Genomic DNA, 22,585 nt, shown 5'->3' with positions numbered 1-22,585 from the left:
AAAAAAAAAAATTAGAAAGTGGTATTGATCACAAATAATTATAAGTCTGCTGCAGTTTAGATATGAGGTATCCCCCCCCCAAATTACTGTATTAGACAATGCAGGAATGTTCAGAGATGAATGATTTGATTATAAGAGTCATCTGTGGATTCATTTGATGGATTCATAATCTGAATGGATTACCAGGTGGTATTTTAGGCAGGTGAAGGGAGGGTAGAGGAAAGTAGGTCACTATGAGAATGTCCTTGAGGATTAAATCTTGTTCCTGGCTCCTTAATTTCTTTCTCTGCTTCCTGGTTGTCATAAACTGAGCAGCCTTCTTCTACCACACCCTTCCACCATGATGTGCTACCTCACCTAAGGCCTAGAATAATGGAGTAGCCAACAATAAACCTCTGAAATCATGAGCCTAAAATAAATGTTTCCTCCTTAAGTTGTTCTTCTCAGGTATTTTGCTCATAGTAACAACTGCCTAAAACAATACCTGAACCTTTAGGCTTGGCCATTTCATAGAAGCCAATGTTATTTCTAAACTGGATTCAGTTAAGTGCACACAATCCCTATCTAGAAATAAGGTATTCCTTATCTTTGATTCATAATGGTTGCTGTCATGAGTAATAAAAAACAGTATGTAGAAGGGCACTAAAAAAATAAAAACATTTTTTCATAAAACTCACCTTCGGAAGAGCAGGCTTGGATTTGAAGTTTTTGTTTCTCCTACAGAGATAAGGTACTTGTTAGAAAAAACTACGGTAGAGGTGAATGATTTCAATGTCTCTGCTCAAGTAATGTATTACCCATTCCTAAGACTATAGAACCTCTATATGAAAATATTACCTAGTTCAGTGAAGCAGGTGCTTTTAAGAAGGGTAAGAAAGGAAAAGGGGGAAGGAGATACCTGCTTTGAAAAATAGGTATATAAACGGATTTAAGTTTGATGAATGCAATATGGTATACTCTAAACTATAGTTTCATTTCCTTGGATTAAGTAGGGCATATGCTTTTCTATACCTACAAAAGATTTCTGTCATTTCAAGATTTTAAATGAAATGCCTAAATTTCATGAATCTTTCAAAGAACATTTTTCAGCAAAATGATCTCACATTTTTAGAAATTAAAAATTGTTCTTTTTCTTATTCAAAACTTCAGTGTCATATCTTATTTTACATTTCACATTTCTGTGGCTTTTTAAAGAGAATAAAGTCCAATGCCACCTATTAAGGTATAATTAATTTCTATAAGCCTTGGTTTCATTATGTTATAATGTAAAATTAGGATGATAACACCACCTACCTCTTAAGAGCTGTTGTGAGAATTAAATGAGTTACTATTCATTTCTGGAGTAGAGCAAGACCTGTATTAGTCTATTAATACTATTAAGCAATGACTTAGGGAGTAAGGAATCCAAATCTTTCACACCTCTACCTTGTAGTCAAAAAAAATATATGCTTTGGAAGTGCCTGTTAATGCTGGTAACTAAAAACTTTTTTACTGGTACAACATGCATGGTTATGTATCTGTATCCTCAAATCAGTTCTACGGTAATGAGGAATGGCAGGCTTGGATAAGTGTTATATACCACTATATATGGTGCCATTCATCATTTATAACACCATTTCCTGCCCAACTACTAAAACTTTCAGAATTTAAAGGTTAATAATTATAGTTACAACTGGGAAACCTAAAAAAATCCAACCAAACAAAAAGAAACAAAAAAGAAAAAAAGCAAAACCTAACAGTTTTTTCTTTCTCTAATACATGGGGTCTGTCAAAAACAATAAAGAATCATATTCATAATGAATATATATTCAACCACAATTTTTTTGGTGATAAGGAAGACTGAAACAGTAAAAACACCAATGTAATAATGTACTAGATTCATGTTCTAAATACTGATTAAATGCTTTGTGTCTTGTTTCTATCAAAATTATACTCATGAAAATAATACTTCACCATTTCCCATTTTTGTAACCAGAAATTATAAACCAATCATAACAAAGCAATCCATATTACTCATCAATACTGACGTGAGAATTCCATGGGCTCTTTCCAGTAGTTTACTGCTAGCTGAATTAGCAAATATCCCATCTTTATCAAGTGAGGAGGTGCTACTTGGTAGTCTGCTCTGGCGTATCCCAGTTCTGACATTCCAAGCAATATCAAATGTATCACTGTAAAAAATACATAGCATATTTTACATTAGTGAATTAAGATACTGCTAATTAATGCCCTTTAAATGCCAAAATAAGTAAAATAAAAATTAAAGTTAAGATTCAAAAAAATGCTAAACCACCAGAAAATGATTTTTATTAGAATGCTCACCAATCAATTAGGACTAAGCTTTTCTAGTTCAGAGAAGTTTCTGTGCATTCTGGCACATTCACATACAAATGTGCATGTAGGTGTTGCCGACATCTTGAAATAATTGCTATCATTCAATAATCAATAAATAATATAAGGTATTACAATGGCTTTTCTTTTTCTTAGACTCAGAACTTCCAAATGCTACCATAGGAATTTATAATCCTAATAGGTCATATCATTCTATGGAATATCTATTTTCACCCTGGGACCTTAGACACACACACATACATATACACCACTCCTATACCCACCAAAATTACTAGGCTTTTGCTAGGGGCTGAACACTATTAAAGGCATTGGGGAAACAGGAATGAACAAAACATGTAAAATTATCAGAGGAATTTTCAGGTAAAGATAGAACAGACACATGTTTGGGTATTTTCAAAAGCCCATAAAAACAATAGTATCATAAATTTTAAGGAATTAACACTAAAGAAGAAAATATACTAAGCAACAACAGCAATTCATCTTTGTAAGATGGAAAGTATATTGCTTTCTCAGGCTTTGATTGTTGCTTCCTTACCTATGCAGGGCATAAAAGAAAATTTGTAAACTAGGCAGCACTACACACAAGAAAGGATAAAAATACTATATAGAAGAGTTAAGGGCAATACTGAAAACAGAGGTTCTTAGTCTTCTTACCCAAACAGAATAGTAACCACTGGGATCATACATACCAGGAAGAAAAAATAAATTTTTGTGGAGACTCTAACTAGCCTACAGACAAATACTGATTGTTCCAGGAATTGATATCATCCACCCAAATTGATCAGAGATTCCCAAAAGCTTTCCAGTGTCTTAATTTTAATTATCAATAGTTGACCAACATTCAGTAGATATCTAAGGAAAATCCTTAGCATGAAACAGAAACCAAAACAATCAAAACATAAGCAATCTAAAGAAAGACAAGTCCAGGCATGGAAAATATGTGTGTTGTTTTTTCTTTTTATTTTATTTTAATTTTTTTTGGCGGGGTAGTGGGAGCTATCAGTAATAATCAAAGAGGAGAGAAAATGTTTCATTTGTAAAATAATATGCTATAAAAATAACATTGAGAAAGCAATCTTAATAACAAAAAGCTTCCTGAAAATTAAATAAGCAATAACACAAACAAAAATGCAGGATACATTCATTCACTGGTTTTAAAATAACTCTTTAGCACCAACTACATATCAATTATTTTTCTAGCAATGGACATGCAACATAACAGAAATAAACTAAAATCCTTACCATTAAGAGGCTTACATTCAGGTAGGAGGAGACAATAAGCACATAAGAAAATATGCTATGTGTTGAACAATAGATGGTAAGGAGAAAAATTAAACACAAAGGATAAAATATGCTAGACTTTTAAAATAAGGTAGTTAGGGAAAGCCTCACTGATAAGTTTCCAAACAGTTATTTGGAAGAAGAGCATTTTAGTTGGCATGAAGAACAAACACAAAGTCCCAGAAATAGGTATACTCTTAGTAAGTCTGAGATATATTAAGTAAGCCAACAAAGAACAAGCAGGGAGAGAATAAGAAAAGACCAAGTTATAGAGGAAGAGAGACTGTTACATTGTACCTGTAAGAATTTCTGCCTTTCACTGGGAATCAGAAAGAAACAAGAGGATACTGAGCAAAACACTTACTAAAATAATCATTCTGTATTAAATACAGTTTGGAAAGCAAAGGACAAAAAGTAGGAGATTGTTTCAAGAGGTTACTTCAATAAACCATGCAAGAGATAACAATATTCTGAAGCAGTGTAAAACTGGAAGCACTGAGAAGGGGTGAGATTTTTCAGATATCGTTTCAGAGTACAGTTGACATACATGTGCAGTATATGAGAAAGAGGGAATTAAGGATGAGTTCAAGATTCTTTATAAGTGATAGGAGATTTAAGGGTAAAGAAAGAGGGAGAGAACAAAACCCAAAAGAGACAGACTAATCATATATAAAATATAAGATCAATCAAGGAGGTCAAATACCCAAGCCAAATGATTCAAGTGAAGATCCTACAAAATTCTGATAAGTTGGGGGTGGGAGGGTTCACATACAAAGGCTCAGGACCACAGCTAAAGAGCATCTTAAAAAAAAAAAAAAAAAAAAAAAGGTAACCAACCAACATTATACCTAATAATACTTTTTTCTGTCTTTCTGGTCAAGGTTTCTTATTAAGAAGGGCAGAAGAAAATAAATATGTGTGAAATTTTCTAAAAATGATAACTAAGCAAAAAATTAGAAAGCTAAAGCTAAAATAACAACTGGAAATAGGTAAAATAAATTATGTTACAACCATTCAATGCAAGTCTATGAGCTTGTTAAAAATCATGTTCAGAAATAATATCTAGGAGAAGATGACAGCTGGGAAGCACAAATATTGTGCCATCCCACACAGACAACTGCATTGGCTGAATATAGCTAATATGAATACAACAGCTGCCTTATCCACAAGTAATACATTCTAAGATGTCCCCCAGAAGATACCTGAAATCACAGATAGTACCAAAGCCTAAATATACATTATCCCCTACATATACATACATATATAAACACATACATACACCTATAACTAACAAGAACATAGAACATTTATAATAATATACTGTTAATAATAACAATATACTGTTAATAAAAGATTTCATCATGCCGACTATTTCTGGAATTTTCCATTTAATATTTTGGGGTTTGGGCTCACCATGAGTAACTGGAACAGTAGAAGGCAAACCCAATACTATCTGTGATTTCAGGTGTCTCCTGGGGGATCTTGGAATGTGTTCCTCTGGAGTCTACTGATGGCTTGCAATTTCCAGGGAAAGGCTTGCATGGTAAATTTCAGTTAATTTTGGTTCATTTCACCTCAGCACAACAGAAGCTACTTAAGGTGCTAATAGGCAATTGTACACAATTGTACACAATTATACAATACTCTTTGAACAGGTTTGCCAACAGCATGCTAGAGTCAGGGTGGACAAAGAAAACTCCTCTTCCAAAGATACGGGAACAGTTTGCTGACCACTGCTTTAATCACAAAGGTAAAAATAAACAAGCAGGAGACTAATGCTGTACTTTCTACATTATTGCAAGTCCCTTTCCCCTCCATCAGAAGGGACTTCAGATTGAAAAGATGGGCATATTTTCTCCCCTTCTTCTTTAAAGACTAAGACATTAAAAAATGACTTACATATATACAGAAAAGAGGAAAGTTACTCTGTATGTTCATGAAAAGGCACAGGAAACAACTGAGAAGATCTTCAGTGGGTTGAATCTGGGCACAGAGATAGCACACAACAGACAACCTCAAAATATAGCAAAGTCTGGGAGGAAGAAGGAGATCTGGTTTCTAGTTACTGCATTATTAGAGTCAAATGTTCACTTTTCAACCAAAAGAAAAAAAAAAATCACAAGGCACATGCATGTGCACACACACACACACTATAAAAGGAAAACAGGACCCACCTGGAAAAATATATAAATCAACAAAAACTGTCTCTGAAAATGGCCTTTTAGGAAACACAATAGAAAAAAGACTTTTAGGGGCTGAGACTGTGGCTCAGTGGTAGAGCGCTTGCCTAACATGTGTGAGGCACTGGATTCGATTCTCGGCACCACAAACAAATAAATAAATATTCATCAGCAACTAATAAAAATACTTAAAAAAAAAAAGAAAAAAGACTTTTGAAGAATTGTCTTATACATGCTAAAAATACTAAAGGGAGTTGTGCAGAAAGTCAAACAATGTATGAACAAAATGGAACTACCAATAAAGACAGAACCTAAAAAAGATACCAAAAGGAAATTCTGGCACTCAAATACACAAAAATGAAATGAAAAATTAGTGTCACTAGAGAGCTGAAGGTAGATTTGAGCAGTGAGACAAAGAATCATCGAACTTGAAGAGAGGACAAGAGAAAATACTGAGTCTGAGGAGCAAAAAGAAAAAGACTCAAGAAAAACAAAGCCTAATAGTAAGACACCAGCAAATAGATGAACATAGGCACTGAGGTAATTCAAGAAGAAGAATGGGGGTGGAAGAGTAGCAGAGAGAATATCTGAAGAAATAATGACTGAAAACTTACCAATATGATGAAAGACATGAATATAAACATCCAAGAAACTCAATAAACTTAAAGAAAGATGAACTTAGACTCACACCAAGAAATATTATAACCAATTTTTTACAAGCTAAAGACAAAGAGAGACTCCTAAAAGTTGTAATACAAAAGAGATTCATTACATCCAATGGATCCTCATTAAGATTATTAGATTTCTGATCAGAAACATTGGAGCTGGGAAGGCAATGGGAACGGGTAACAAGACTCCTATACTATACTCAGAAAAACTGTTCTTTAAATTGAGAAATTAAGATACCATCATTATATCTGCCCTATAAGAAACACAGTGTGATGTGGCTTTCACCTGTAAAACCAGTGACTCAGGAGGCTGAGACAGGAAGATTGTAAATTCAGGGATAGCCTAAGCAAAAAAAAAATAGGACAGGGGATGTAGCTCAGTTGTAGAGCCCTGGGGTTCAATCCTTAGTAACAAAAAAAAAAAAAAAAAAAAAAAAGGAAAGAAAGAGAGAAAAAGAAAGAAATGTTCAAGGGAATCCTGCAAGGTAAACAAGAACACTGGATAGTAATTTGAAGTCATATGCAGAAATAAAGATCTCAATACAATAAAACATGAGAAATTATGAGTCAATATTCCACTTGTAATACCACCTTTTCTTTTCTACATGATTTAAAAGTGAATACATTTGAAAAAAACAATTTTTAAATAGTGAATATTAGCCGGACATAGTGGCGCACACCTGTAATCCCAGTAGCTTGGGAGGCTGAGGCAGGAGGATCTCGAATTCCAAGCCAGTCTCAGCAAAAGTAAGGTGCTAAGCAACTCAGTGAGACCCTGTCTCTAAATAAAACACAAAATAGGGAATGTGGCTCAGTGGTGGAGTGCCCCAGAGTTCAATCTCCAATACAAAAAAAAAAAAGAATTATTTTAACTCTGTATTTTGTTTCCTATATAATTTAAGAGAATACACACATGAAAAGAAAATGTCCGTAATCATTAAGGAAATGCAAATGAAACTACAATGTAATACACCTCACATCATTAGGATGGCTAACAGAAAAACAAAATGGTATTTGAGAGACTGAAATTCTTACGTACTTTCAATGGTAATGTAAAATGGCACACCCACTGTGGAAAATAGTAAAAATTAAAAACAGGATTACCACATGATGCAGCAATTCCACTACTAAGTATACACTTGAACCAAAACAACTGAAAGTATGGTCTCAAAGACACATTTTTATACTCATGATCATAGCATTATTTTCAAAAATTAAAATGTAGAGGCAATCCAAAGCATCTACCAACGGATGAAGGAATAAGAAAAGCAAATTCATACACTTTGGTCTTTTAAAAAAAGGAAATTCTGACATATGCTACAACATAGATTAATAAGTTGGTATTACACTAAGTGAAATACCAAAAGACAAATACTGTGTGATTCTACAAATGAGTAGAATTATTTACTCAGAGTAGTCAAAACCAACGAAACACAAAGTAGAATGGTGGTTGCCAGGGATACCTGGTCTCAGATTCAACTGTTAAAATAGGATCAAATTTTTAAAAATTAAACAGTTTTTCCATAGTATCCCATATTCTTCAGTTATATCACTTATCACACCTATCTTACAAAGTATCAATTCTTTAGTTCCTACCTACATAGCATAGCACTAAGTACATAAACAAAGGACCTGCAGAACTACAAATAATATTCATCTTAATTTCCAGTTAGTTTTCTCCTAAGAGTAATATAACATGTAAATAATGCCTAAGTAAAGAAGTCAAAAACATTTTAAATGAGCAAAAAGACCAACAAAGGGATATGAAACTAGGCAAATGGATTTAGGATAATAGGCATACTATATTTTAAAGTGTAAAACATGAAAATTAATTTGTGAAAATGGCTATGTAATATTTAATGTTTTAAATTTATATTAATATATTACTATTATTTCATAATTCTGGTTATCTATACCAATATAAATTGATAGTCACATATACCTACTTATATTCATATCTAAGTTCTATATTTCTCCCAGAAAAGAGGGAAACCAAGACACATACTAAGATATGAAGGAATGCTGAGGGTTACCTAACTATAATATAGAGAATCACTCCAAGATATTTTATGTGACATGAAGCCACACTGATTCTAAATGATAAACTTGAAAGCCACTTTATAAATTATATAAAATATCAATTCTTTTTTAAAAATTTTCATTTCTTCTCTTTAGTTATACATGACAGTAGAATCTATTTTGATATATTTATATAAGCATGGAATATGTCTTATTCTAAATAGGATCCCAGTCTTGTGGATGTACACAATACTGAAATTCACTGTGGTGTATTCGTATTTGTACACAGGAAAGTTATGTCAGATTCATTCTACTATCTTTCCTACTCCTATCCCCCTTTCTTCCCTTCATTCCCCTTTGTCTAAAACAACTGTAGTAAAATTTATTTCAATTAATCTTTCAAACAAAAAATATTTACTTTTGTTCCCACTGTTGCATTTGATAATACAATATCCCAGGTGATAAGTGCAGTTCAGCCAGATTATCAGGAAAAATTAATTTGAACAGATTCAGTGGGGCTGGGTTTGTGGCTCAGTGGTACAACACTTGCCTTGCACCTATGGGTCACTGGGTTCAATCCTCAGCACCACATAAAAGAATAAATTTATTAAGTCCAACTACAATTAAAAATATTTTTAAAAAACAGATCATTGGGCTAGGGAGATAGCTCAGTTGGTAGAGTGCTCGCCTTGCAAGCACAAGGCCCTGGGTTCAATCCCCAGCACTGGAAAAAAAAAAAAAAAAAACCAGATCATTGCTTTAGACAGTGAATTTTTATTTGTATTAAGAACACAAACAGATGGGTATGGTATAATCCCAGATACTCAGAGGCTGAGGCAGAAGGATCAGAAGTTCCAGGTAAACTTGGGTAACTTGGCAATATCCTGTCTCAAAAAAAAAAAAAAAACAAAAACAAAAGGCCTGAGAATGTAGCTCAGTAGTAGAACACACCTGGGTTCAATCCCTACCATTACAAAATCATGATCTAGAGTATGTAGCATATTAATTCTTAAAGAATAGGTCTTTCTCTGTTCGCAAATAATGAAGACATAGTACCTCTATCTCCTTATAGATAACAAGTTTGCAAAGACATTTTCTTCCATTATATATTGGTATATTTTCTTCTTCATATATCACTTAACTATTGACTTCCTTGAGCAGATTTCATTAACATGATCTAGATCATCACCACACTGGACACTCCATTCTTATACTCACTCCAAACTTTCATTCTTAGGATAAGTACCACTAATTTTGTAGAATTTCTTAGTTATTTTCATTAATCCTGTCAGGTGACTGAGAGATTTTTTTATAAGTTAAAAAAAATATTTCCTCATTTCATAATAATTAATAAGTATAAATTAATAAAATAAGAAATAATTAATAAGTATAAACTAGCTATTTGCAAAACATCTTTCTCAGGGTAATTGATTTCATGGTCACTTTTAAACGGGTAAGAAAGTCACTACTAAAAACTTATTAGCAAAGATTTCTCTGTAGTGATTATCTACATTTTATAAAATGCAGGTGAAGACTTTGGAACAGTATTTATACTCTAAGTACCTGCTGTCAGAATAAGATGATGAAACCAAACAATTTTTCTGAGCTTTACTAAGTACTATGCTTTGCATGAGGCATGCCCCCAAATCTCCTGTTAATACAGGAATGTTTAGAGGTGAAATAACTGGATTCTGAGAGTTGTCACATAATTAGTCCATCCTAGCTTGAATGGACTGGGAGGTAACCATAGGCAGGTAGGTCACTGGCATTGTGCCCTGGAAGGATTCACCTTCCCTATGGTCTCTTCCACGCCCCATCCCCTCTGCTTTCTGACCTCACCATGAAGCACTTTTCCTCTAATGCACCCCTCTACCGTGATGTGCTGCCTCACCTTGGCCTCAGATTCAGTCAACCAAGGACTAAACCTATGGAATCATGAGCCAAAATAAACCTCCCCTCCTCTAAGTTGTTCTTGTCAGATATTTTGGTCACAGCAGTACAAAGCTGATTGACAAACTGAGTTTGTTTGACTCTGTAAAAATCACTTATAAGGAAGAGTTCCTAGGGAAGATCCAAAAGGCTCTACTTAGTAGATATAAGCTAATGATTTCATGATTAATCTGACTTTATAAACATCTATTATTCTATCTTCTCTTTTTGCCCATATTCTCTAAAATATATCTAAAATAAATAATACATACAATCCAAAAGATCTGTCTTATTTCTGATATCATTACTTCAATGTCACCTACCTTTTCTTACATATACAAAAGAATCAAGCTGATATGATCAAGTTCCCTGTAAAGGTTTCTTATAAATGAATTTATTTACATAACTCTACAAAATTGGTGTATCATTCCATTAGTGCCTAAACTCAGGTAACTGTTTGAAACAAAAACAAACCAAGCTTTTTCTTGTTTGTTTTGTTTTTATGGTTGTACAAGGGATCGAATCCAGAGACACTCAAGCACTGAGCTACATCTCCATATTTTTTTATTTTTTGTTATCAGACAGGGTCTCACTAAGTTGCCCAGGTTGGCCTCAACCTTGGGATCCTCCTGCCTTTGCCTCTTGAGTGGCTGGGATTACAGGCATGCACCACCACAACCAGCAAACCAAGTAATCTTGAAACATGATACTAAACTATTTCAAATGATGTTCAAAAAAGCCAGGAACTCATACAGACCACTTCAGGCATCCAAAGTTGAAAGTACAAAAAAAAAAAGAAACACAAACTAGTATTAGATTTATAACCATTAAACTACTTTAAGAAATATGACAAATCAGTTTCTTTTTTATTCAAATCAAGGAAATGGGATAAATTATGTATCTCTAATCAGGATGAGAAAACTGCCAATAGATAAAATCAAACATACACAGTAAAGATTAATCATCTAATTTTTTGGTGGGTAAAATTTAACATGCAAATTTGGAGGTAAATTTCCTCATTAGTCAGGTATCATTAAGGAAACAATAGAGCATGAAGAGAAAGCCTACAGAATGGGAGAAAATTTTTGCCACACGCACCTCAGATAAGGCATTAATATCCAGGATATAAAATAAATCCAAAAAACTTAACACATAAAAAAAACCAAATAACCCAATCAATAAATGGGTGAAAGAACTAAACAATACACTTCTCAAAAAAAGAATGGTCAACAAATATATGAAAAAAATTTCAACATCTCTAACAACTAGAGAAATGCAAATTAAAACAATACTGAGATTTCACCTCACTCTAATCAGAATAGCAATTATCAAGAATACAAGTAACAAAAAGTGTTGGCAAGGAAGTAGGGAAACAGGTACATTCATACATTGTTGGTGGGATTACAAATTAGTGCAACCACTCTGGAAAGCAAATGGAGATTCCTCAAAATACTACAAATGGAACCACCATTTGACACAATTATCCTATTCCTCAGTATATATATCCAAAGGATTTAAAATCGGCATACTACAGTGACACAGCCATATCAATGTTTACAAATCACAATAGCTAAACAAAGGAACTAAACTAGATGCCCATCAACAAATGAACAGATAAAGAAATTGTGGTATATATACACAATGGAATATTATTCAGCCATAAAGTAGAATAACTTTATAACATTAACCAGTAATGGATTAACTGGAGACTATCATGCTAAGTGAAATAAGCCAATCCTAAAAAACCAAAGGTCGAATATTCTCTCTGACATGTAAATGCTAACATACAATGAGGGGACTGGGGAGAGGAAGAATAGAAGTTCAGTGGAGTAGGCAAAGGAGAAGGAAGGGAAGGGAGGATGATGGAAAAAGGAAAGACAATGAAATGAATCTGATATAACCTTCCTATGTACACATGTGAATATACCACAGTCAATCTCACCATCATGTACAGCCACAAGAAATGAATTTTTAAAAAAATAACTATGAGTAAATGGCAGAAAGATCAATAGAGGAAAGGAAGTAGGGTGGAGAGAGCAAAGGGGAAGGAGAGGTACTGGAGCCTGAATTAGATATATTCCATGCTGGAATGTCAAAATAGACTCTATTGTCATGTATAACTAAAAAGAACCAATTAAAAATATAAAAGGGCATACATTATAAAAACAGTAAACAGTTTAATCTATTAGCAATTAAGATGAAGATATGTTTGTGGTTATATACTTCGGCTGTGACAGCTCTTGCACACGAAGCTAGTGAACACACATTTCTTGTAATAAACAACAAAGAGTCAATAAAAAGCTACTGAAGTAGACAAGTGACACTATATATTAAAAACACATAGTAACTCAATTAGAAACAATCATCAGAGAAGCTATACCTTCATTTCAATGACAGACCCATCCTTTATTACAAGGACACTAGGAAGCTCAGTTCTCTTGATATTTTAAATGTAGAAAGCACACCTAGAAACTAAACAATGTTCTCAACTCCAATAAATACAGTACCTATAAATGGTATGCTAAGTGGTAAGGAACCTATATAAACTCAGAAAATTTTTTATATTTGTTACTTGCAAATTAAACTTAAAGAATATTAAAATATTCTTCATTATAAATGATAAAAGGTAAGCTCTGGTAATTATGTTTACCAAAAAAAGGTATTATATGGTTTGATGTAAATCAAACTATTCAATTATTAAAACTTATTCATTTATCTTACCAATAAGATTTTTCCATAGAAAGAAGCATAATAATACTAAAATTTTGCAAAAGACATAAAATGCAGGGAGGGTCTCATTTAAAATTATTCTGGGGAAACACTCAAAAAACAGTAGTCATTTTACCAAGAGCAATTATAGAGACATTTTGTTAACTCCAACCTATTAAACTGTTACTGAGTCATTCATAAAGGCCTTAAGAAACTTAAAAAAAAAAAACATAAAAACTTAACCAAGAATGAATTTTTTATACTTTTGAAGTCATAAAAATACTACTAAGATTGCTAGATATTCTTTCTTTACTTTCTTAAAAATATAAATCAAACTTACTGCTGATTTTTTTCATTTAGAGTATTCATGCCCTGAAGATCAGAAAGAGGTGTTCTGGGATTTTTCCGGGTTATATCTAGCAAAAAAAAAAACAAAAAACAAAAACAAAAAAAGGCAGAAAATTTCAAATCAATGTACAGAAAAACTAAACATGAGAATATTCCCCAAAAACAGATAAAAATTCATATTCTTCAGTAAATACTTGATAAATGTCAGAAACATCTAGATAATATGAACCAAGTCCCATAACTACTACGAACGACCTAGTTAGCAATTAGAAAATATAGTAATAAATTCTTTTACTTCTTCTTTCATTTAAACATTAACATTAGGAAATACAGGGTGACTGAGCTAAAGGATTAGAAGTATAAAAGTTCATATCTTATTTTGATACTCAAATAGTTTCTAATATGACCCTTTTGTATCAGGTTTTAGCAACAAATATATCGTTCACATGGACCATGAATTTTGACTATCTACTGATCAGATAAAGACACTGAGAAATAAAGATGACTAATTGTTTCCTAAGGATTACCAATATTTTTAAAACATAATTTTTTATAAGTTCACTAAGTATCAATTTTTATATCATACATACACATAAGTATTTATGTAACATCTGTAAGATACACTGGGAAAGAAGACATATCTTTATTCACAAGGATATACTCTTAATTGTAGAAAACCTAAGGAATCCACAAAAATCTTAATTTAGCATTAATAAATTCAGAAATATTATAGGAAACTATCAATATAAAAAAGTCATATTTTAATATAAAAACAATTAAATGATCTGAAATGAAATTAAGAAAACAATTCCACAAATAATAGCATCAAAATAATATGAACTTAACAAAACAATACAAAATGTCTACATTTAAAACCATAAAACATCATTAAAAGAAATTAAAGATCTAAATAAACAGTATGCTATCCATGTTACTGAAATAGAAAACATAATATTTTTAAGATGGCAATGCTCCCCCAAATTGATGTACAGGTGAATCTAATCTCTATTAAACTTCCAATTACCTACTTTTACAGAAATGACCAAGCAGATCCTAGTATTAATACAGAAATAGAAGGGACCCAGAAGAGCCAAAACAAACTTGCAAATAAAAACAAAGTTGGAGGATCCATACATCCTGATTTCAAAACTCACTACAAAGATAAACTGATTGACACAGTATGGTACTGGCATAAAGACAGATATATATATCAGCAGAATAGAACTGAGGGTCCAGGAATAAACCCTGACATTTATGATTGACTAACATAACCACTGGAGAAAAAAAATAATCTTTTCAACAAATGATGCTGTGAAAACTATATATCTACAGGCAAAAATAAGAAAGTTGGTCAATAGACCTAAATGAAAGTACTCATACTATATACACCTTTTTAAAGAAAATAGGAATAAGTCTTTCAGATACTGGATTAATGAATCCAGTAAAAGTATATGTGTGTGTGTGTGTGTGTGTGTGTGTGTGCGCGCGCGCGCGTAAAAAAAAAGAAAATTTAGGTTAACAGGATATCATCAAAATTAAGAGTTCTGTACTTCAAATGATATTATTATATTGAAAAAGTGAAAATCTAAGTCATAGAATAGTATAAATTATTTGTATATGATATATATAAGAAATTTATATTCAGGATATAAAAAGAACTCCCACAAGTCAATAAAGACAAGAACCCAATTTAAAATTGAATATTCTCCAAAGACATACAAATGACTAGTAAGTACATGAAAGAGACTCAAAATCATTAGTCATCAGAGAAATGCAAATCAAAATTGCGATGAAAAACCACTTCACACACACTAGGATAGTTAGAATCAAAAAGAGAAATAAGGAATTTCAATGACATGGAGAAACTAGAACATCACACACTGCTTAACGGAAATGATGTACACGCTGGGAAACAGCCTAACAGTTCATCAAAAATTAAACACTAGGGCTGGGGATATAGGTCATTTGGTAGAGTGCTTGCCTTGCAAGCACAAGGACCTGGATTCAATCCCCAGCACCTTAAAAAAAAAAAAAAAAAAAAAAATTAAACACCGAACTACCACATGATCCAGCCATTGCACTGCTAAGTGTAGATCTCCAAGATAATTAAAGGTATATGGCCATTCAAAATTTGGTACTGAGAATATAATGTGATCAACAAAACAGTATTTTGAACAGTTACTATTTTTATTTGAAAAAAATGCATTCAAATTCTAAATAAATAGAATGCTATCTGTGCTCATGAGTTAGAAAAGATGATATTTTTAAGATGGCAATGCTCTCCAAATTGATCTAGTGATAAATTCAATCTCTATTAAAATTCTTGCTATTTCTGCAGAAATGAACAAGTTGATCCTAACAATACTTTGAACAGCTTCTTATATGAATGCATTTTTTGTTCTATTTGTTTAGTTCCTACTTCATAAACATCAATTATCCCTATCACAGATTCTAACTTTCTATCCTTTATATTCATTCTTTTCTTCTTCGTATTTAAGTGTATTATCTTGTGTCTTTCCGCAACACCAGTAATTCAACTTTCAGTTGCTTCCTCTATTTACTGAACTCACACAAGTATTGTTTTATGCCTCTTCTTGTCTTATTAGCTCAAAAATCTATTTTCAGTATCATTCTAGCATTGCTTTGTTTGCTGTACTGGGAACTGAAGCCAGAGCACTCTACAATTGACCTAAATCCCCAGACATTTGTATTTTATTTTCTAAATTTTGACATCAACTCACTAAATTGCCCAAGCTGGCCTGGAACTTGCAATCCTCTTGCCTCAACCTCCCAAGTTGCTGGCCGGGATTACACACCACCATCACACCCCTGGTTCATTCTGATATTTTATAGTTTTGAATTTGTGCTATCACTTTCTTTATAGGATTCATGTTCTTAAAATTTCTTCTAGACGTAATGTGCTCACAAGGAATTTTCTCCTTAAAGAGTATCTTCTTCAGAAACATCAGAGTGGTTCTTTCTTGAATATTCTTTGACTTCCTTATATCCCTCTATGTAACAATTTTTACATCTATTATTAAATATCTTAAACACACAAGAAACATAAGGAAAAATATACTGAACACTTGAAACTGATAACTCAGTTTAAAACTAAAGACCAGTGTATTCCACTCCCTAACGTCCTTCCAAAAGCATCAAGTCCCAAAATCTCCCATTGCTGAATAAGCAAAAAAAAAAAGGCTATAAATATATTAAGTTTAAAAGGAGAAAATGTTCTTAATGAGTTAACAGACAAAAAAAATAATAGGCCAGAAATGGAACTTGTACAAAAGAACAAAATGCACATTCTGAAACTCAAAAAATAATTTCTAAAATTAAAAATTCATTCTATGGGTTTAAGATGAGATCAGAAATGGCATAATAAAATTGAAATCAGACAAATAAAAATTATTCAATGTAAAGAACACAAAGAATAAAATACAATAAAAATAAGAGTCTGAACAATCTTTGAGATACAAAACATTCTAACATGTGATTGAAGTCTTGGAGAAAAGTTGCAACTGAAAAAGATTTTAAATAAATTAGCCAAATTTTCCTGAATTTGATGAAAATCAATAAAGCACAGAACCAAGAGGTATAGCAAATCCCAAACTAGACAAATATAATATAAGCCAACTAGGGACATCTAACCTAAACTGCAAAAAACCGACTATAGGAAAATATCTGACTTAATCATCACAAATAAACACCACAAAAATGATGAAACAATATATTTAAAGTGTCAAGACTTGGACAGTTCTTAATGATGTCACAAATGTGTACTTCGTGAAACAGTAGCTCCAGTCACAAATATTACCTTAGAAATGGAAATATGTTCACAAAAATATATATAGCAGGTCCCTCACAACAGCTCTAACAGTATACAACTCAAACTCACCAAGAAACAAATGATAAACACAATGTTTCATACACAAATGACATGCTACATATACAATGGAATACACAAGTACAAACTATTGATACATGGATGAATATATAAATCATTATGTTGGGTAACCAAATCAGAACAAGAAAGAATCTATACTATATAACCCTATTAATATAAAATTTTTAGAAGATGCAAAACTATAGTAACAAATCTTAACAGTGGCTAACTAAATGAGGTGGGAAAAATGCACGAAGAAAACAGTAATATCCTTATGTAATTTTTCTCCAATATGCTTAATCTCTTTTTATTCATATTTTAGATCTGAAAGCATTCTACAGCTAAACTTTGTTCAAGTTCTTTAGTTTCAAATTCTGTTACTGTTACATTTAGTCCGTTTAAATTTATTCATATTATTGATACATCCAGCATATTTTGTGTCTTATTTTATGCTTTGTATTTACCCAATTATATGATTTTATCTGAATTTCTTATTGGATTATATTTTTTATTCTGATTTTTTTTTTCATTTTGAAAGTTGCATATACTTTCTAGTCATTCTTAAATTTTTAACATACTCAAGAATTCCTAACTAAATCAATTATCTCTTTTCTTTTCCCGAAGAGTACAGAAACCTTAAAATGGTTAATTCTCATCATCCCCTTCCTGTTAGGGATGTCATTAAAATCCAAAACTTACTCTCCCCTTGTTTTCTTCACATTCATCAAGCAAATTAAGCATAACTACTATTAAGTTTCATAAAGCATTGCTCATTTAGATTTACACACATATTTACCAATTTCTTTATTAAGTATCAAAACTTCTACAGTGGATTCAACTTCCCTTTCTCAAATAAATCATTTTACAAGTTACTTCAGTGAAGATTTGTTCAGATCACTATATATATAGCTTCATTTAGTTCTACAGTTATATTTGCCTGTTACCTAAGTGTCACATCTTTAAACATCATCATTGAAAGTATTTTACATCATGTAGATAAAATTTAACCTACTGAAAAATTCATCTTGGGAACTTAACTGGTGAGCTTAAGTCATTTCTGTTAATTTTGAAAACAGTATTTGTTTCTAGCATTTTACTTCATATTTTCTTTAAATTCATTTTTCCCATCTTGATTTTCTTTTGAGGGGTTTCTTATTTTCACTATTGTATTTAAACCTTACATTCACTTTATGGAAATTTCCTAAACTAGATAGATATCCATAATTTATTAATTCAAAAGAAATATAATTTCCTGCCTTCCCTGGAGTTTTCACCAAAATATATACTAGCATTTCCTGTACTTGTTTCTGTCTACCAATTTCAAATAAATTCTGATCATCTACCTTTTATTTATGTTGCATATTCTTAATTTCATGAAAAATTTTCTCTGTAATTTATATCAGGGATCATGGCACATAATTAAGTGCTTTTCCATTGAGGTAAAACCTTTAATACAGTAAAATATATTCGTTTTATTTATACAATTGTATAAGTTTTGACAAACGCATTCACCATATAACCATCACCAAAAGAAGATGCAGAACATCTCCATCATCCCCTAAAAGATTCCTCTTGTCCTTTCTTGGACAATTCCTCACATGCCTGATCCCCACCCTCATCAACTCAATAGTTGTTATGTCATCCACAAAGATTGGTTTGCATTACCTAGAATTTGATGTAAACTGAATAAAACAGTATGTCATCTTCTGCATAAGGCTTCACTCAGTAGCATAAAATTTTAGAGATGCATCTATAAAATTTTTTTGTAAACATGTTTTCATTTTTCTCAGGTAAATAACATTATAAGTTGAAAATCCTTGAAGACTAAGTTGGCCATCTTTCACAGGCCTACAGACCACACACATATCTCCTTTTATGGAAGTGTATGTTCAAATCTTATGCCCATTTAACTGACCTTTTTAAAAAATTATTAAGAAGGTTTTCTTCATGCTTTTTTATAAGTCTATTATCAGATATTAGAATTAAAAACTATTACAAATAACATATCTCAGGTGGTGGTGTTATGTCCCCCCCAACCTTACCATTACTTGGAAAGCAGTTTTCAATTCAGTGAGCTCTAACTCATTAATGTTTTCCTTGTATAGTTCATGCTTGCAGTCCAATCTAAGAAATCCTTGCCTGTCCCAAGACTGCAAAGATTTCCTCTCAGGTTTTCTTTACAAATTTAAAAGTTTTGGTCCTTATGAAGAGCTGTCTGAGTCATTTAATTATGTCTGCTATACAGTAAAAGTCAAAGTTCTCTTTTATGGATATATAGTTGTTGATTACCATTTGTTTGAAAGATTATCCTTTATCCCACTGAATTATCTCATCACCATTGTGGAAAATTGACTATATATGTGTTGATCCATTTCCATATTCTATTTAATTCACTGATCACCTGATTTTTCAACCAAGAGAACAATGTAATGACCATTTTAGTTTTGAAATCATATACAGTTCTCCAGACTTGTTCTCCATTGGAATTATTTTGGTCATTCCAGGTGGTCTACAAATCAGCATATGAATTTCTACCACACCTGCTGTGATATTCATTGGGATTACATTTAAGTTATAGATTATATGAGGGACAACTGGTATCTCAAAATACAAAAATACATACAAAAAGATCTCTCCATTGTATTCTTCAATTGCTCTCAGTGATATTTAATGATATTTAAGATTTACACATATTTGTTAAACTTATCCCTAATTACCTTATGTTTGTGTATCCTGTATTAATTATCAACTGCATATTAATTAATGAAAACCCTAACAATTTAAAACAACAGCTATCTCACAGAATTTCTAAGAAATAATAATTCAGGAGGAGTTGCTTAGCTGTGTGATACTCACTCAGGGTCTCTTATGAGCTTGTACTTAAGCTGTCAAGCAAGGCTGTAGTCATATCAAGACTGAAATGAAGCTGAAGAATCCGCTTCTAAAGTCACTCACATAGTTAACGACAAGCTTCAGTTCCTTACTACCCATTGGTTGAGGCTTCACTGGAACTCTCAACAGGCCCACTCACAAATGGCAACTTGCTTCTCAGAGACCAAGTGAAAGCAAGGAAAGAAGTACCCAAAGATGGAAACTGCAGTCTTCTGATTTAATCTTGTAAGTGACATCATCACTTCTGCATGTGTTTTCTATCACAGAAAACAACTCTTGTAAATGTGGAAGGTCATTACACAAGGGTGTTATATCTAGAAGGTGGCAAATGGAATTCATAAGTCTCATCTTCCTAGTGTACATAGCTAGAATATTATAACTTAATTTGCCTTATATTTACCTGGTATTCTGTGAGATTATTAATTCTAAGACCATTGTTAGACTTCTTGACTTTCTATATTAATGCTAATATTGTATACTTCCTGTTTTAACTTCTAAACCTTTTATTTCTTTTTGTTGCCTTATTGCTCTCCTGATGACCTTTAGTAGAATGTTAAATCTGAGCAACAAAATCAGATGTCCTTGGCCATGTTTTTATTTTTTTCTGTGGTGCTGGGGATTTGAACCCAGGGCCTTGTGCTTGCAAGGGAAGCACTCTACCAACTGAGCTATATCCTCAACCCTACCATGTTTTTAAATTAAGGGAAAAGTTTGCTACAAGATTTTCATACATATCCTTTATAAAGTGAGCAAGACGATTTTTATTCCTGGGATGTTAAAAGTTTTAAAAGAAATAGGTATGGAGTTTTGATAAACTACTGAAATGATCATATATGCTTTTTCTTTTTTAGATGTTCAACACTGTGAATTGATTTGATTGTTGCTATGGTTTGGATTTTGAGTGTCCCCCCAAAGGCCCAAATGTCAAGACATTTGATCCCCCCGCTTAACACTACTGGAAGGAGCTGAAAACCTTAAGAACTTGGGCCTAATGGGGGATATTTGGATTGCTGGGGTTGTGTCCTCAAACGAGATTTTGAGACCCTAGTCTCTTCCTCTTCCCTAGTTCACTTTCAATCCATCAGGTGAGCATTTCTGCTCTGTTACATATCCCTACCATCTACCTTTCCCAAAGCAATAGGGCCAACAAATAATAGACAGGAATGAGTCAATATGAGGTAAATTTTTTCTCTTTATAAGTTTATTAACTCAGGTTATCATAACTGCTAACACCACTGTCAACCCTATCTGTTATTCCTGGAAGAAATTTAGTTTGATCTTCATGTATGATCCTTTAACATATTGCTGAATTTGGCACTTTCTTATTTCATTGAGGATTTTTACATCCATCATCATAAAGTCAAGTTGGTCTATAGTTTTCTTGTATGGTTTTGCCTATTTCTGGTAGCAAAGAATACTGGCCTCATAATATGATTTGGATTGTGTTCCCTGCTCTTCTATAACCTGAAAGAGTTGTTGAGAACCGACAAATTATTTCTTTCTTGTTTCGTAAAAGAAATTCACTACTGATTTATCAGGGCCTGCATTTCCTTGTGTTACTGTATGGCAAAGATTTTAATTATGAATTCCATGTCATTAACAGATAAAAGACTCTTTGGGTTTCCTGTTTTTTTTTTTTTTTCTTGGATCAATTTTGATACTGTTGATAACCAAGGAATTTGTACATTTCACATAAATGGTTTAATTTATTGACACACATGTGTATAATCTCCCCCTCAAACTTTTGATGTTGATAGGATATATAATTGTCTCTACTCTTTCATTCCAGTTAATAGCTTTCTGTCTTCTGATATTGGCTTGAGCAGTATTTCTAGAATTGCACTGTCCAATGAAATAGACACTAAGTTTTAAGTAGCTGTGTAAATGTAAATTCATTCAATAAATTAAAACTTCAGTTTCAATTGTACCAGCCACATTTCAGGTTCTTAAGAGCCACATGTGGTTAGTGGCAACAGTCTTTTTCAGTGAAGTTAGAACTTTTCCATCATCACAGAAAGTTCTATTAGACAGTGCTGAGATAGATTTATCAATTTCATTATTTATTTTAAAAAATTACATCTTTAAGTTTCACTGATTTTCTCTATTGTCAATTTGTTTTCTATGTCACTGATCTTAGTTCTCAACTTTATTTACTTTACTATGCTTCTCTGGGGTCTAACATGTTCTTTTTTCCCCTAGGTTCTTAAAGTGAAAGTTCAAGTTATTGATCTTTTTAACTATATTTTTTTTTCTAAGCACTGCTTTGGATACATCCACACATTTTAACAGGTTTTATTTCCAAGATTATTCAGATAAAAAAA

At 32.4% G+C, this 22,585-nt stretch overlaps 1 protein-coding gene across 1 annotated transcript in view; it reads right to left on the bottom strand.

Annotated features, from left to right (window-relative positions):
- Window positions 1-22,585, bottom strand: part of Myo9a (myosin IXA) — a 251,023-nt gene that overhangs the window by 76,278 nt on the left and 152,160 nt on the right. The window contains exons 16-18 of the mRNA XM_047539276.1: window positions 13,479-13,554; window positions 2,028-2,171; window positions 678-717 (exon numbers count right to left, since the gene is read on the bottom strand). Coding sequence (XP_047395232.1) covers window positions 678-717; window positions 2,028-2,171; window positions 13,479-13,554 — 260 coding nt within the window. The remainder of the gene's footprint in view (window positions 1-677; window positions 718-2,027; window positions 2,172-13,478; window positions 13,555-22,585) is intronic.

Source organism: Sciurus carolinensis, chromosome 2 (genome assembly GCF_902686445.1).
Source record: "Sciurus carolinensis chromosome 2, mSciCar1.2, whole genome shotgun sequence".
NCBI lineage: Eukaryota > Metazoa > Chordata > Mammalia > Rodentia > Sciuridae > Sciurus > Sciurus carolinensis.
Note: the sequence above shows the minus strand (reverse complement) of the source record. Positions and strands in the feature narration are given on the sequence as shown.